Source organism: Tachysurus vachellii, chromosome 20 (genome assembly GCF_030014155.1).
Source record: "Tachysurus vachellii isolate PV-2020 chromosome 20, HZAU_Pvac_v1, whole genome shotgun sequence".
NCBI lineage: Eukaryota > Metazoa > Chordata > Actinopteri > Siluriformes > Bagridae > Tachysurus > Tachysurus vachellii.
In genome coordinates, this window is record NC_083479.1 from 18591483 (window position 1) to 18610392 (window position 18910).

The 18910-nt window shown below is 40.5% G+C and overlaps 1 protein-coding gene across 1 annotated transcript in view; it reads right to left on the bottom strand.

The window, feature by feature from the left end:
* Positions 1–18296, bottom strand: part of sppl3 (signal peptide peptidase 3) — a 32139-nt gene extending 13843 nt beyond the window's left edge. Inside the window, exons 1-2 of the mRNA XM_060895510.1 lie at positions 17863–18296; positions 952–1029 (exon numbers count right to left, since the gene is read on the bottom strand). Coding sequence (XP_060751493.1) covers positions 952–1029; positions 17863–17885 — 101 coding nt within the window. The 5' untranslated portion in view covers positions 17886–18296. The remainder of the gene's footprint in view (positions 1–951; positions 1030–17862) is intronic.
* Between the last annotated feature and the right edge of the window lie 614 nt (positions 18297–18910).

The window sequence follows — 18910 nt, forward strand, 5'->3', positions numbered from 1 at the left end:
ATTTATCACCCCCAAACTCATAAACCAAACAAACAAACCAACTATCCACCCATCTCTACATCCATCCACCCACCCACGCACCCATCTCTACATCCACCCACGCACCCATCTCTACATCCATCCACCCACCCACCCACCCATCTCTACATCCATCCACCCACCCACCCACCCATCTCTACATCCATCCACCCACCCATCTCTACACCCATCCACCCACCCATCTCTACACCCATCCACCCACCCACCCATCTCTACACCCATCCACCCATCTCTACACCCATCCACCCACCCACCCATCTCTACACCCATCCACCCACCCACCCACCCACCCATCTCTACACCCATCCACCCACCCATCTCTACACCCATCCACCCACCCACCCACCCATCTCTACACCCACCCATCTCTACACCCATCCACCCATCTCTACACCCATCCACCCACCCATCTCTACACCCATCCACCTCTACACCCATCTCTACACTAATCCATCCACCCACCTCTACATCCATCCCTCCATCCATCAATCCCTACATCAATCCTTCCAGCAACTCCACAAGCAAAGCACAAAACATCCATCATTCTCCACCACCCACAATCATTCTCCACCACCCACAATCATTCATCCAATATGAACCATCTATCCATTAATCCCTCAAAACTGAACTCTGATTAATGTCACTGGAAACATCTAACAAATTTACCTAACCCTCTCACTATTTATATTAGTACATAACATCTATTAGCCTTAGACCTGAATCATTAAGGTGACATTTCACTGTAAAATGAGTCAGAAGATTCATTTAAAGCTGTGAAAACACCTCAACTTCAGACCCTCGTCCTTCTGCTCCGGCGCTGTAGCTGTGCAGACCCGAGCGTGTCAGGAAAGTCAAAACTCTCATCACGTATACATGCTTAAATATGTATTAGACAGAGCTCTGGACACTTACCTGAAGCTGCCATAGACAATGAGGAGGATGGAAATGAGGAAGGTGGACACCTGGCTGGAGTCGACAAGGGAGTACGCCCTAGGAAAAAACAACAAAAAAAGGTTAAAAAGAAAGGAAAAAGATAACATTGTTCTTATAAGAGTTGTCAAAAGAATCCTCCCTTGAAAAAAGCCTCTGTTAAATCACTCTTCTAGCTCGTTTGCACCCGAGATCGGAATCCCATTAGGAATAATGAAATATTACAACAACAAAAAAAAACAACAACAATGAGCTAAAAAGATTTTCTTTGCAGTCATTCAACCATTTATAAGCAAGCTTTGGTTGGAATGTTTTTATTTCAATATATTCACATACTTTATGTATACACATAATTTTCCCCCAGAACACCACAGAGCTAAAATAAGCTCACACCTGAACCAGTAGAAGAGGTTCCGCAAGAACAACAGGAAGCTCTGCATTCATGCAATCACACTGCTGTTTTACAGAATGAAATGAAATTCAGGATCAGTGCTAAAGACACAAAAACATCCTGACAACCTAAATGTTTTCTGGAAGAAAAAAAAAAAAAAAAAAAAAAAGAAAAAGCTTCTGTAATGAGGTCATGTCTATTATGCACATTATGCATAATCACCTTATGATCATGTAGTCAGGCCACACACACACACACACACACACACACACACACACACTTAAACCGAGCACTCTGATTGATCAGTTGAAACACTTGTACCATCTGTTTGTGTGCTAGTCACTCGTACCACACAGGTGATGTAGAGAACCAAGCTGCCGTGTTTTTTTTTCCCCCCTTTATTAACTCTCATGGTCCATCGTACGGAGTTCTGCAAAGCTTCAATAATCCAAACAAACTGCACTGTTCTGTACCGAATTCTCCTCTTCCTCATTCGTACAAAAGGAGGACAAAAACCCCACATTATTCCACGTGTGTACCTTGGCGCACACGTTTTTGTAAAATGTAAAGCAGCAACAAGAAGTGCTTTGGGGATGGGGGGAGGTAAAGGTGCTGACTAAACTCCGACCAGCACCAGCCGAAAGCAAGGCGGTTTGTTTACATAATTATTCATACGCTAAACACGCGGAAACCTGAGCTACAGGAGGAGTGTGTGTGTTTTGCAGGTTCTCTGTAGTAACAAGCTGCGTTTTTGTGTTACGAAACAAGACAAGATGAAGAGAAACAAGAGAAAGCTCTTGTACAAACGTTTAGCGTCCTTACTGTTTAAACTCCTTACTGATTTTCCACATTTTTTAAACAACGGCTCACAAATAAAATAAATTTCAACCTCTGTAGTACAAGTGGAATAAAAACACTTTGTAGGAACACACAGCCTTGTTAAGCTGCGGTCGGACTAAATAAGGTGGCTGCCACGCATACATTTGCAAACGTGTTAACCGTCCGCTCTCTGCGACGTGTTGTTCAGCAGGTCCAGGTCTGTGGCCCCCACGCTGAAGAATGGGCAAACAAAGAAAAGGGAGACGAAGCAGAAAGCAAACAGCGTTTATGGATAACCTTTAGGCTAAGCTGTGAACTCAACGCCAAACCTGCACACAAACACACCGAGGGTGTGGAATGTGTTCAGCTCCTGTGAGAGTCACGTCACCTTATTGGAGAAAAAAATAAAGGGAACAAACACACAGACGTACAGGGATCATAAAGAACGTTCCTCGTCTATGATACGCAGAAATAGCAAGAATTCTTTTTTTCAGTTTTTCAGCACTGTCATCAATTTCACAAAAATGGCACTTTCACATGCACCGACAACCTCACCGGGAATCACCGGCAGATTCTGTCCGTCACTGTGGCGGAGAAATGGGACGGTTCTAAATTACGATCGGAACAAATTCATTTTGTGAAACTGTTCATCAGGGAGATGTCGCTATACAAGTATTTAATCAGCGTCTCTAATGCTGTCCACCACAGAGCACAAGCTTACATCATTTACCTCAAGGTTCTAATGAGATCACTCACAGCTAATAAGGAGTTATAAACAGTCCTGACCACCTGATTTCTGATCGTGATTATGATAATGATGCTCCGTGTCTGTCTGTGGGTCTCGCGCGCTCCGTGGAGGTCAGTCAGGTCTGTGATGACCTGTGAAAAGCCGCTGACTTTCTCAAAAATACTGAACACTTACATTTCTATTCTCTCTGTCTAGCCCTGGAGTGAATAAGCTCCGCCCATTTACAAAGCAGCTTAGCAAGACCACCACTAACTCTTCTGTAAAATCCAACAGAACCTCAGTTTAACCTCAGAAACCAACCAGTCTGGGTTTGTGTTACAGGTTTTCTCCGGTTACAGTCAGTCCTCATTGTTTCAGATCAGACCGAGAGGATTTTGAAGGCAAACACTAGCTACAACAGAGAAACACAGTTACTGTAAAACCTCAAAAACTGGAGTATGCTGTTTGAGTCGCAATGTCATATTGTGGTTCACGTCCCTTTGATCCCCAGCCACATCACAGACAAACAAAATAAAAATAATCTGCAATGTAAATAAATGTCAGCGCATCACACCTAGGGTTGCAAAATTCTGGGAATTTTCAAGGCTGGAAACTTTCCATGGGAATTAACGGGAATATATGGGAATTAATGGGAATATATGGAAATAAATTGGGACTTTAAAAAAAATGCAGAGTCGCCTATAACAAGGAACTTAAATGTAGTTAAAAAAAAAAATCTTGCGGCATAATTTTGCTTAAAACAACAAGATTTAATGCAATTTAAGTTGACTTGTACCCTGCGTTCCTCGGTCACTTGCACACAGCTTACTGGAGAGCCATTAAGGCCAAACCCCCTGCGTGTACTTGCGTTCTTCCATAACATGCACAGTAACACTTTATTTTAGGATCATTTAACTAGTTGCTTATTAGCATGAATATTAATAGAATATTGGCTATTTATTAGTACTTATTAAGCACATATTAATGCCTTATTCTGCATGACCTTATACTACATTCTTAATTGTACCCAATACCTAAACTTAACTACCTTACTAACTCTTAATAAGCAGTAAATTAGGAGTGTTACCACATGCACAGATAATTTGATGACACCCCCCCCAAACACACACACACACACACACACACACACACACACACACACACACTCACAACCCCCTGAAATAAAAAAAATCCTCCATATATCACTTAAGGGGGGTTCACCTCCATTTTCCAGGCCATGACTACCACAGACGCAGAGACCTAATAAGCTTGAGAAAAAATGCTTCATTTTACATTTTGATTGGGACTTTTTTTAGAAGGGCAAAAGGGGTGGGGGATGCTTTCATTTTATAACAATCATAGGGAAATATGTTTATTACAATTATTAAGTTTATTACAAGCATAATAATGTTTATTATGCTTGTGTTACTCAATGAAAGAACCAGTTAAATCTCTACTTACAATTAAATCAGTCAAGATGTCATTTTTAAAATTTGTGTTACCTTGCATGCATGTCTGCTTATGACCAATCAAAATGTTTATGTTTGTATATGATAATAGTTTATATACATTTCCCTAAATTTCCAAATAATTCCAATAAATTCCTGTAAATTTCCATAAATTCCCATAAAGTTTCCAATTTTGAATATTCCCAAAATTCCCCAGATTAAGTTCCCGTAGAAAGTTTCCGGAAATTTACTGGAAACTTTCCGCCCTTTGCAACCCTAATCACACCACAGAAATGCAAACCTGATTTTTGTGCCCCATCTCATGCTCTCTAAAGTTTGTAGCGTAGTTTATCAGATGTCATGCTCATGGCAGGGGGGCACGGTGGCTTAGTGGTTAGCACGTTCGCCTCACACCTCCAGGGTCGGGGTTCGATTCCCGCCTCCACCTTGTGTGTGTGGAGTTTGCATGTTCTCCCCGTGCCTCGGGGGTTTCCTCCGGGTACTCCGGTTTCCTCCCCCGGTCCAAAGACATGCATGGTAGGTTGATTGGCATCTCTGGAAAATTGTCCCTAGTGTGTGATTGCGTGAGTGAATGAGTGTGTGTGTGTGCCCTGGGATGGGTTGGCACTCCGTCCAGGGTGTATCCTGCCTTGATGCCCGATGACGCCTGAGATAGGCACAGGCTCCCCGTGACCCGAGGTAGTTCGGATAAGCGGTAGAAGATGAATGAATGAATGCTCATGGCATGTACTGGCTACCTGTTTGATTTTACACAAAGTCTGTATAAAGAGGCGATATGAGCGGCAACCTGACAAGAAGCGCTGGACACATTGAATCTTTTTAACCTCGTTATACAACAGAAATCGTATTAAATCTGCGACTCAATTGATTCGTTTCTTAATCCGAATCGATTTGCTTTCACAAACATTCGATGTGTTCTGCTGACAATAGAGGTTGTACCACATGGCTCCACTCAGGACTACAGAAGAAGAAACATCTCTGTAGTACATCAACAATTTGTCAGCATCTTTTGTTTATTACGCGCTAAATATTAAATTCCAGAATGATTAAATACTAGTTTAACTCATTTTTACCATCATTCTGATTCGATTTTTTATTTAAATACTAGTTCCGGTTTTCTAATAACTTGGGAAGCATACAGTACAATCAGCACCTAAATATGCCTACATTTGCATAAATACCATCTTTCCCCTCCCAACATTGAATAGAAAGTGTACGTTTCCGTGTACGTTTCCGTGCACTTACACTAAGGTTCGTTCTTTACAATTTTAGGAGTGAAATACGCATTGCATTTATTCGCTAGTTATTTTCCTGTAATCATCAACTCCTTTTGTTGGATTATATGTATATTCAGGCTGTGCTGGGAAGAACCTGCTCTCTGACAATCTATGAATCATTCCTGATGTTGTACAAGTAATAAGGAAAAAAGTCTGACCATGCCTCTATTTTCTACCTCAGCAGATATCAATCAACACTAGCTAGGGATACTGTAAGGACACATAATCTCACAAATCCACGTCGGTTTGTCTATTAATTGTTTATAAGTCTAAAGGGGCAAAAGTAAATCGGAACCAGACAAATGTGAGGTAAAAATCAGACCCTGGTACATCTTGTACAACTTCAAACATTCAGTAGGCCAACAGAGTTACCGTAATTTCCGGAATATAAGCCGCACCCACTGAATTTTAAAAAAATTATTATTTTGAACATAAATAAGCCGCACGTCTATAAGCCGCAGGTGCCTACAGGTACATTGAAACAAATTAACTTTACACAGGTTGTAAAGTTGTAACAAAAAATAAATAATTAGTAGTAAACAGTAGCTTACCAAGAAAGTCATTGGTCACCATCTTCCTCCTCCTGTGCACTGAAACCACTGAAGTCATCTCCTTCAGTGTCGGAGTTAAAGGTAGGGTCTCCGATGTTTAAGAAACACTTCAGAAAACGGATTAGGACCCGTGTTTATATAGGATCAGCTTTCCAGCGCTGGAGAGAACTGAAGGAGCAGGAAGTTGGTCACATATTCACAGATTGGAGTTTCCCTGAGTCAATAACTCCTGAGCTAAACGCTGTTACTACACAAATAACACCTCTTTTCTATCGTAGTAATGTAGAGACGCAGCTACAACCGCGTTTTGTGTAGTAACAGCGTTTAGCTCAGGAGTTATTGACTCAGGAAACTCCAATCTGTGAATATGTGACCAACTTCCTGCTCCTTCAGTTCTCTCCAGCGCTGGAAAGCTGATCCTATATTAACACGTCCTACTTCTTACCTTATCGTAAGCCTTTCTTCGCTTTCTTTCTTTGTTCTTATCCTCCATGTCAATGTTAAAACCGCTTTCTGCTAATGTCACACATGCGCACTGAACACTCTCTCCGCCCATATTGACAAGACCCGCCCTTTCTGCTCATTGACTACACGTTTGTTTTGATTTTTAGTTTGTGGTTTCGACTCAGTTTTCTGAAAGCATTTCTCAAAAATCGGAGAATCTACCTTTAACCCGTTCGGCAATTTCATTGGCCTAATGAAATCTTCATGCTGCCAAAAAACTGAGCACGTCACAGAATGTGTTTTTTTTTTTTTTTTTTAAATTGAAAGCTGGAAAAATATTTTATATTTTAGCCATATATTAGCCGCGTCATTGTTTAAGCCGCAAGGTTCAAAGCGTGGGAAAAAGTTGCAGCTTATAGTCCGGAAAATACGGTACACTAAAAGTAAGAGTTTAATACATATACACAATATTGCAGCAGGATTGTCACACTTCATTTAATCCAAATATAGTATTTGGTACATATATATAGTACACTCCTAATTTAATATAGTATCGGTTCCTAACTATGTGTAACATGCTTCGATAAAATGTGATCATCTCTGGCAAGTTAAAGGATTGTCAGGAATGTAACGAGGTTGACGTAGGTTTGGAAAGATTAAAGTTATCTCGACGAACATCTAGACTAGTTCTTCCTGTCAGTCAGAAGCCCCACAGACATCCTTTGTAATGCAGAAAAGAGCAAATATGGCACAGACACCACTACACCCCCAGTCGTTCTCACATACCCCCCCACTCCCCCTCTGCAAACACTCAAACAGCGAAGACATCTGGGTTTGAGACTATTGCCCCTTTTCCACCGAGGCAGTTTGAGTGCTGGTTCGGAGCCAGAGCCTAATTTAGAACCAGTTCTTTTCTTTTTCGACAGCCAAAGTACCGGCTCTGAACCAGGAAAAGTGGTTCTTAAGTAGCACCAAAACGCTGCTGGTCTAGACTTAAGAACCACTTGGGTCAGGGGCTGTGGGCGGGGCTACTGTTAGTGCATTTGATCATGTACCTTAAGTATACTAATGTTTAATACACTTTTACTTTACCACGATATGATACATTATCAGCACACATGATAGTAAGTAGCTACATGTTAAGGCAAACTTTTTTCTGTGTTAATGATAAAATAACGTTATGTACTTTCTCGATTACAACCTCCGTTTATACAGATTACATGGAACTGCACGTACACGCGTTTGGATGCCAATGTAGGTTCACAAAGCCATGAGCATTAAGAGTAAAGCAACATCCGCCATTGTTGATGTGTTTGTGTTTGCCGCTGCTGGGCTAACGTTGCTGTGTAACGTGACACGTATACAGTGACGTCAGACTCGGCTCTGTGACGGCTCTCTAGCCGGTTCTTAGAAGGTTCGCCGGTGGAACCAACTTTGAACAAGAACCAGCACCAGCACTAGCTCTGAACCAGCACCCGGTTCTTTTTGGTGGAAAAGGGGCATATGAGACATGAGACAATGGATCAGGATTCCAGCTTTCGTTTTCAGATATTTGCATCATCAAACCCAGGTGAGTCCTTTTAGTCTGAGCATTTAAACAATTACCAGCTCTGAATGGCTACTCTTGGTCTGAGACCCTGTGAAGGCTTGTTGTAGGTTCATTGTTAAAAAGGATCATTCAACTTGACAGGCAAAGAGCTGACGGTTGGAGAAAATAAACCTATTATGAAGCAGAGTTAACAGAACTATTACACAAACGCTGTACGCTGCCAAAGCAACGTCCTGAAAAAGAAAGAAATCATCAGTGAACTGACAAGCAGACATCGAACAGGTCAGCCAAGAAAAACAACAGCAGTGGATGATGGAAAAAAAACCCAAATAAGTCGGCAATATCACCAACAACCTCCACAGGGCAGGGGTGAAGGTATAAATCCAACGTTTGGGGGGAAAAAAAACGAATATCGAGGCCTTCCTACAAGTTACAAGAAAGAACAGAAATAAGCCACAAAAGATCAGGAACCAGGATGTACCTCGGAATGGTCATAGTGTGGAGAAGGAAAGGATCTGCTCATGATCCAATACATCTGTGAAGCATGGGGTTGGTAGTGTCACAACTTGGGCTTGCATGGCTGCTTCTGGAATGGTTCACTACTCTTTACTGATGTCGTCAATCACAAATTACAATTTTCCTAATTGCATAAACGACGATTCTGAACCTATGAAACGTGTCCATTAGCATGTCTGCATCGTGGCTCTACATAACACACAACCGAACTGAAAACCAACCACCAACCCAGGCTGCGGTGCCGCCACCAACCAGAGGAGCAGTGGGCATTCTGATCTACAACAGAGGTGTCCAATCTTATCTAGATGGTTGCAGGTTTTCATTTCTCAAACCTGAGACTAGTTAAAGCCAAGCTCAACCGACTGCACAGGTGGAATCAGGTGCGGCTGCTGGTATAGTGGAATGAAAACCTGCAGCCACCCAACCCTTTGTTAAGAAGAATGCACATCCTCGTCCTTATACAACACGACCGTGTTCAGTGCCTGAAGATCTGGCTCAGACAAACAGACAGGGATGTGCTTCAGACCTGATCGTGAGCCTGAATCATCTGCGTCATATCCGACAGCACAAAAAAGGTCAATGCAGAACATCAAACTTTTTAAACGGCAGCCAAGAACTTGCAGGTTTGCTTGTTTTTCAGCACAAACTTGCAAGATTAAACCTTTGACTAAAACTGTCCCCCCCCCTTTAGTTAGTCCTTTGACTAAAATATAATTTAGTTTTAGTCATAATTTAGTCTAAAGTAATTTAGGTTAGTTTTAGTTTAATAAATATCACAAGACTTATTAGCGCAGGGCCGTAAAGGTTTCCCTTAAAGGTGGGGTCTCCGTTGTTCGAGAAATGCTTCAAAAAATTGTGTTGGGCCACCAAAAAAAAACAAAAAAACAAAACAAACGTGTAGCCAATGAGCAGAAAGGGGCGTGTCTTGTCAATATGGGCGGAGAAAGTGTTCAGTGCGCATGTGTGACATTAGCAGAAAGCTGTTTTAACATTGACATGGAGGATAAAAACAAAAAGAAAGCGAAGAAAGGCTTACGATAAGGTAAGAAGTAGGACGTGTTAATATAGGATCAGCTTTCCAGCGCTGGAGAGAACTGAAGGAGCAGGAAGTTGGTCACATATTCACAGATTGGAGTTTCCCGAGTCAATAACTCCTGAGCTAAACGCTGTTACTACATAAAACGCGGTTGTAGCTGCCTCTCTACATTACTACAATAGAAAAGAGGTGTTATTTGTGTAGTAACAGTGTTTAGCTCAGGAGTTATTGACTCGGGAAACTCCAATCTGAGAATAATATAGGATCAGCTTTCCAGAGAACTGAACGTCTTCCACGTGAAACAGAGCTAAACCTTCCACGGTACAACACACAGTACTACAAAAACACATTTGTATTACCATAGTATTACTCATTGAGTTCATTTATTGATAAAAATATACCCTCAGTCAGTTGCCCCAGCAAGTTCTGCCATAGTACTTGTCTGGGTTATACTTGTTTGGTGTATGTGTGGGCGGAGCTATCAATACAGGGGTGGGACCCATTCGTGTTAGGGGCGTGTTTGTTTTGGTGATTTCAAAATGTCAACATTGGATATCAAACAACAGAGACCTCACCTTTAAACATCTGAAGTTATCGATTAAACCTGCTATGAGATGGTACTGAGGTCATAAAAAGAACAATACAGTTTTCCCTTTTTTTTAAAAAATCATACAGAATACTTTATTTACCTGGCCTTGCTTTATCAAGTAGAACTGCTCTCCCTGAATAAGACCACAACAGATGGCACGTGAAATTCATTAATAAGACCGAATACTCTTAAAAAAAAAAAAATAAAACTTACATAACACATTGTGTGTAAAGATACATTTCTATTCACATTTGAAGAAAGTGCAACAGCATCCTGTCTGCTCTTCCTAAAACGATATGCGTTGTTCTTAAGAAACGGCATACGAAAGAAAACCTTGAGGAAACAGAATATTTGTAAGAACATATTGTAAGAAAAAGTGCCATTTGTGCAACAAGAAAACAGTCAACCATCAATAATTTTAATAATAAATCTCCCTAAATAATTAAATACTTAGTGTAACCATTAATAATGTTGTTCCTTTAGCAGGATTACTGGACAAATGGCCTGCAAATGTTTCTTTGAGTTTGTTGCATTTACGAAGTGTCTTGTTTTCCTTGACATTAAATTTGAAATGCGTTCTTATGTCTGCACTCGTCTTTCTTCCAAGCATGGACATTTTGTCGTCCGCAAAAAACGCGCATGAAGGCTGGTCATACTGACTATCTGCACTACATCAAATGCGTGTCTAACCTCCGCCGGGCACAAACAGATGAGTTGTGATTAGACAGGATCCCAACTTGTCCTGCCTTTCCCCAACTAATCCCTACCTTTCATTGACTAAATTAGTTCTGATTGGATCTCATCTGCGGCACTTATTTACATCTCATTTTTATTTGTTGACAAAAAACGTCAAAAGATTGTGTCGTGGTTTTCGTTCTTAACGGTTTCCTTTCTGGCAGAAGACGAATGCTCAGACACGATAAGAATCCAGAACACACTGCCAAAATCACACGAAGGGTTCTAAACTACAGCCTGGCCAAGTGTGTCGCCTGACTCGAATCCAACAAAACACCTTTGGGCTATTTGAGTAAGTAAGGTTGAGCGAACACTTCCAGCGAAAGAACGTCCCCGAAGAACGATAGAATATCGTACAATTCTTTGAACTGGTGATGACAGGTGAACTGACATGTGGCATCGCGGTCATACTGTGTGGCTTCACGATAACGTAAATTTAGACTGTTAGTTTTAAATTGTAGATAATGCAAACCCACTTTATGCATAAGGTGATACGATTCTGAATCACTGGACAGTTAAGTGATATTGAACAGGAGGGTACATAATTCTGTTGTATACCTACACACACACACACACACACACACACAGATCTGTCTAGGGTTCACAGATCGTCCTTCTTTCTTAGACAACTTTTAGGAAGCGCTACACACAGCCTCCGTTCCTCTGGACCTGATGTTTTGGCTCAGAGTCCCAGTCATCTATCCACCACAATTAGACTTGGATCCTTCCGCTTGTTCCACTTGAGAACCTGCTGTTCACATGCTGCCTAATATCTCCCACCTTTACGCATGCATCTATGTATTCATCTTCCAACATTTCTATCTAGATCGACATGACTTTTCTTTAACAGTGTACGCACCGAAGATAGCGTGGAATCTCATCGTACAAGTCTGATGGCATCGGAGATAGAACGCGGTTCTCTGGTTTCAACCGTCTGCAAAGCACGCATGTACTAACAACTGGTTATATGATACACTATAACGTATTGTGACACATTTACACTGTCGCTGCACAGTGGAACTCATTCAAACTGAGTCTGAGCTGTGTTGGTTAGCTCCGCCCACTGAGTGTAATCGTTCAACGTTCTACGGTTTAAAACGATTGCTTACATGGTCACATGACATCATTTCTCTCTTACTTTTGTCACAGTTTTCACCTGAAAACATGGCGTACAGTTCAAAATAATCTAATTATAAATCTTAATACACTGTTTTTCACTATCAGGTCTAAGACGTGTGTGAATCACGTTGTACCTGACTCACGAGTCACGTGTCCTTGTACTGCAGCACGTCGAATTCTCAAAGCTGACTGGTCAGAATATGTTATTTACAGTATATACAACAGAAAGAGTCCCAGCTGTAACATGAACTATAGGCTTACGTACACGCTCTCGTCCTGATGTCTTATTGTTTCTATGGCAACAGCTCATACACGGAGACTTGCACGGCAGATACTCCACATAACCGGAGACTAATAATAAACGCTTAAAAATACGTGTTTAATAAAGTAGAGTCTGCTCTGTATTTTATTAGGCAGAAGTCAGGAAAGCCTTCAGGATGGAAGAGTTTAGATATGCCAGGTCTAAGTAAGTGTGTGTGTGAGAGAGAGAGAGAGAGAGAGAGAGAGACAGGAACCAACTCGTCTGTCAGATGTTCCACAACATTAGATCTAATTTTAAGCTGTTAAAATGTACACGTTGTGCTCTGTAAAAGAAACACTGTGGTTGTCTGCAAATCTTTGTCATCAGAGCAATAACAAGCACCAGATCATTCTGTCCTAGGAAAGGAGTGGTAGTGTGACTCCACCTCCACAAAGTCCTGTATCTCACCCCTCCACAGAGTGCATTATTTATCACAGTTTATGCATTCTGGTTTTTCATAAGCATCACAAGTTCCTTATGGGGCTTTTTACACCTGGTCACTTCATGCGTTTTCTGTGATCCGATATCTATCCGATGGTAAAAAGACCAGGTCTAAATGCCCTCCTAAACGTTTTCGAGACGGATATAAATCCGATGGTTCAAACCACTTCAGGAGGAGGTCTGGGACGCGTTTCAGATGAAACTGGACAGGTGTAAATGAATGTGGTTGTTCAAGCCACATACGTCAGCGCTATACTCCTCCCAAACGGAAGTACGTCACTCGCAGGTGATCTTTCACACAGGCGTCTCGTCGGGTCTTAAAATGCGCTGCTGCCTCCAGCGAAAATGCAGCAAACAGTAAATGATGTTTTTTGTAGCACAACCGTCGTAACAGGTTTTTTCGTCTTCTTTTTGATTGCATTCTGAAAACCGCACACACCAAAACGTGTTCCGTTTCAATTACCTCGGAAATGAGGTTAAACGCATTTACGTGGCCTAATGTAAATGGAACAGTTTTAACAAATCAGATAGCTATCGGATCAGAGAAAACACAGGTGTAAAAAGGCCCTATGACATTCAGACAGTTGTGTGTGTGTGTGTGTGTGTGTGTATGGGGGTAAAGAAAGAGGCTGATGAAGAAGCACCCGTTAAAAGAAACCGACTCGCTTTCTAAAAACGCTCCACAAACAAACGTTCACTGTAACTGTAGAAACATGCGGCCATTCTTTATAATAACCGAACCAGAGTGGTTTAGTTGTCAAAAGTTGTAAAAGGTGTGAATAAATTTGCCCGACCTTTGGGTGGAGATAATTGGACATGCTGCTGATATCACACATGCAGAGCGTGTCCTATTAACTCCGTTCCAACAAGCTGCTCGTGTGCGGGATGCTGACAGACAACTCAGATCCGACACCTAACCCTTACGCTTAGGATGATCTGGCTCGGTTACCGGGAGTAACGTCACTACAGAACATTACTCTATACTGACATTACCGAAACTGCATCTTCAGCTCAACTGCAACTCTATTCAGCAATTCATCTGGGATGGGGAAAAAAAAAGGGGAAAAGAAACCAGCATACATACTCATCACCACCGTTAAAATCATTAAAAGTACATGTAAAAGTGTTGGATTCGCTTTTTGGATTGTTTTTTTTTTTTTTTTTTTAAAATTTATTAATAAACACAGAAAACTTAGGTTTTAAAAAAAAAGTGTGTAATGTTTTATTGAATAGGATTAAGAGTATTGTCCATAAACCATGAATACAAGGTCACCCTGTAACTCGACGTCAATTCTTTCGCTTCACTGTGACGTCTTCAGTAGGCATTTCTACTCTACTACTGGTCGTGATATTGTTTAGCTGCGGATGGAGCAACTAGCGTTTCAGAGGAGTTTTATGCCGTTTAAATTAAATGCTCTGGAGGAACATTTGGTGTTTGGGTATAAAATTCAGCAGCGTACATCATCTCATACGAAATGAAGGAGAAGCAGCGTGTGATCTATTCTCTTCACTCCCATTGGGAGTCACTCGGTTTTTGCATAAAGTAAACTTCTCAGCATTGCTGGACACGCGAACACCGTCACCGACGCTTGTTGCCATTGAAAATAAATATCACTTAGTTGTTGCAAGTTTCAGTATGTGTAAAGACCCCTTAAGCATGTGAGATGGGTGATAGAAGAAAAGGGCAGGGCTTCCTAAAGGTGTTCATTATCAGAGAGGTTAAAATACCTACACAAATCCTCTCCTGTTTTAAACGGGACTGCTGTTTTGACACACCTTTTGAGCGAGTTCTTGTACGAACGTACGCTGGTGTTAAAATAGCCGAGTTTTTAAAAAGGTTTGAAAATATTTGAGTAATATTACGGAACGGCGTATAATTCGTTCCCTCCCACAAACCTAATGAACGTCAAAGATTCCTTACTTTGCAAAAATCACAAAGAAAATTCTCGTGGATCATCTGCAGATCTGATGAGAGGATCGTATTTAGCAGAGTCTTTTAGTCAAAATGCTGCCAAAGATGAACAGGCTGAAACAAACACACAGGGGTGAAATTCTAGCGATCCAAGCAGGAAATTTATGGAGAAAAACTGCGTCCAAAAAGCGACTACCGCTACTTGTTAGCTACATTAGCTTTGTATCTTCAGTACAAAATTGAAGACGATGTACATCAGAACGATACTCAAACTATTTGTCCCGGTAGAAATTTCTAGTCTGATTTGTATTAGCAAAGTCAGATTCTCCTCGGCATAACACTTAGGTTACTAGGTTACCACCACTAACTTACTAGGCTTGTGTTTGACACAAACCAAGCGCTAGTCATTAATGTAATGTGACCTCCTCTGATCAACAATTCAACATCAGGTGACAAACCTGGACACAATGTTCAAACGGAACCAGATGATCAAACCAGAAGTTGAACACAAAGAGCAAATTACAAATAAACAATGTATGCGGCACACCTCAATGCGTTTCAAACAAAACCATGGCAGTTCATGTAATAATCACTTAAGCAAGGGTGTAAGTGCAATTAAAGCAACTCGGTAAACTGAGAAAGCAGTTTGATATTATTTGTTTAGTTTGTCAGAACAATACAAAACGCAAGAAAAACAAGCTCTTAAAATACGGCATTACTATGACTAGAAAATCGTAGGTCAGAAACTCATAGTACGATAGCCATGTAAACTAACGTTATTCTGATTTGAAAGTAAGTCAGTATTTTAAATAACAGATTAAGTTTCTCATCTTCCTACTGTTTTGAGTCAGAACTGTAAGAACATGAAATAAAGAATCTGAATAAAGATTTCCTGAATAAAGAATCTGCTTATGAGGTACAAACTAGTGTGGAACCTGATATGTAAATATTTAAGCTAGCAAAGAGATTTACCCCAAAAAATGTCAACGTCAGCCATGTGTTCAGTTGACATAATCGGTGTACCAATTATATCAGAAACAGATCCACTCTTTAATGCAAAATCATTTAAAACTCTATTTAGTCTTTTTCATGACTGCCACTGCCAGCGAGCCGTTCCTGACTTCACCCTTCATATCAACACACCCTATTTTATATACAAATATTCTTACCTGACTTAAATAAATAGTCTAAATTCAATCATATCAATAACACAAATCAAATTTTTTTCCTTATGAATCAAAACTATTGTGTGTGTAAGTTTACATCTCCGGCGCAACCGTAAGGTACCTGCATGTATTAAACAGGAGTTTTAAGATATCTTCATGCTGAATGGTGTCTCAATATTCTACAAGTCTCAACAAACAGATCTGGTTTAGTTCAACAGGTGGATGAACTAGAAATGAATCGATCACACGATGAAATCATTACAGTCCTGTGCTTCATCGTATCGCTGCGAAGCAAATGTTTACTGTATTAAGGACAAACCGAATATCAGGCTAGTTTCTGACATAAGCTAAAGTTTGATCTCAACTCACGACCAAATGATTTCTGATTAATTTCATTCATTTAATTTCTCAGAACAAAAAAAATCTGACCAGAGATCAAACAGCATGAACCTGCCATTTCATTTAGCTGTCAATTTTTTGCTCAAATCTATAAAATTTTACAAAATAGCTGAAAGTTATTTTTGCCGTCATATACAGACATAAAAAAAATAACATTTCATCCCAAATAAATGGATTTAAATCGGTTTTGAGTTCAGTGTGAACACAGATTGTGTGTGTGTGTGTGTGTGTGTGTGTGTGTGTGTGTGTGTGTAAACAAATAGAAAAACAGAACGCTTCGATTCTCTCTGAAAAGGGATGACAAGTCAGATATTTTACATTTATACAGAAAAAGACAATTAAATGAGTTTTATAAAGGAAATCGTAGTGAATGGGCTCCGAGGATTAGCTTGCGTTAATGAGGCTAAACCCGCAATTACTGCACTGCTAACTGCTACTGTCAGACTAAACAAACCGTTCATACACTAAGACGATATAAATAAAGATATAGATATAAAGATAACGAATATAGATCCGTTTGTAGTAATAGAGCTATAAAAATGACAGGAAAGGTGCAGCTATAGCTAAACTGTTTTGCCTTTAATGAGCCAGTATTGCGTCGCTAGCGATTAGCTGCTAGCACGAACTAGCATCTCTTGTTATTAGCGTCTCTTCCTCTATCTGTGTTGCCGTCATCACAAAGTTAAATGTGGAATGTTAAATAAGAAATGTTTTTAGTGGTTTATACAGAACAACGCTGATGTACTTGTGCGTATTTTAAAACAAAATGCACCGTAATTACGGAAGAGAAACATCTGCTAGGTTGTGAATGATGTCCCGTATGTGCATTATTATATATATATATATATATATATATATATATATATATTATATATATATATAATGATTCACACAAATACGGGTTTAAAATCGACGTCGATGTCTTTTGTGTCTAAAATGTATTAAAACACACAGCTATGAGCTCCAGTGCTTGGCAGCCAGGTTGCTATGTAGCTTGTTAGCTAACTAGCTTTTGTCTTTGTTGGTGAATAGCACAGCGGCTAAAGCTAACGCTTGTTCAGTGCGGATGCAACTGTAACGAGCCGTCGCGTTTACCACATCGGACACGTTTAAAAAAAAAAAAAAACAACACACAATATAATATCGCAATCACTACATATATTTTCTTCACGTCGGTGGTGTTCGTAGCTTCATCTAAAAGCGTAACGTCCTAACGCACGCCTCGAAGCTTAAACGTGAGCCCCAGTCATTGTTGGTGCATCTATTTATACAGAAATCGTGCATCTATCTGTGTTTATGACAACACTCAGGTGTGCAGGTGAGGGATAAACATGGACACGTACAACGAGTCGGAATGTAGATCATTACGAATGGAAAAGCAAAAAAAAAAAAAAAAAAAAAAAACGCATTTTATATCCGAAAGCTTGGCCGTTTGGGTGAATGCGCACTCACCAGGAGTAGCTTTGCTCCGCCATGTCGCCGAGGACAAACAGTCAGCAAAACGGCGAGACCGCGATGGAGAGACAGAGGGAAATAAAACGATATTATTCCCTCCACACTTTCAACGTCCACCTTCTTCAGTAAAGCCCTTTAGGTAACAACATGGCGATCGCTTATTCCACCCCCCAGACGGTGGCTTGTAACACTAAATGACCAAAGACAAAGCACTTAAAGCGGCGTCTTCTTGTTGTTGTTGTTGTTGTTTTTTTATTTTTACTACCCCGATCCAGGTGTGAAACGCTTATTAGACTAGCTGTAAATCCATTTTTTTTTCCTCCCCCTGGAGGATTTTCCTTTCCGTCTGCATTCAGATCCAGCCTGTGGTCTATAAAACCCCGAATGAAAGCGGCGCAGAGAGCTTTGTTTTGTATGGCGAGATCGGGAACGCGCGCGCGCAGCCTCGTTGACGCGCCTTGTAGCCGTAGGGTCGTGAACGCGCGCCGTCTATCGCACTTCATGTAAAACCAGAAAGATTCGCGCGTGCACTGATGATTATTATTTAGAATAGTTATTATGATTATATAACTGTTACGAATAAATAAATAAATAAACGTTGCTTGCACACAAATTTTAGTCTTTATTTATTTATTTATTTATTTTTGTGCACTTGACTATTGGGATGTCACAATAAACTTGTGCAAACGAAATAAACACATAACCAGAGTCTCTAAGTAAAAGAAAATATATGTATTTACCCAGAAAGGTTTCAGAGAGTGTCAAAGCTCCTAGTGCTAAATAAAACAAACAAACAAATAAACAAAAATACATAGATAAACGTGATCCTTACACCAATACAGCATTTGTTTGACTGTATATTTGTAATCACACCCTCTAGTGTCACCCATATGAGGATGAGGTTCCCCTTTGAGTCTGGTTCCTCTCAAGGTTTCTTCCTTACCAATTTAAGGGAGTTTTTCCTTGCCACTGCTGCCTGAGTCACCTCAGACTTGCTCATTGTGGATAAACACATATACATACATACATACTGTACATACATACA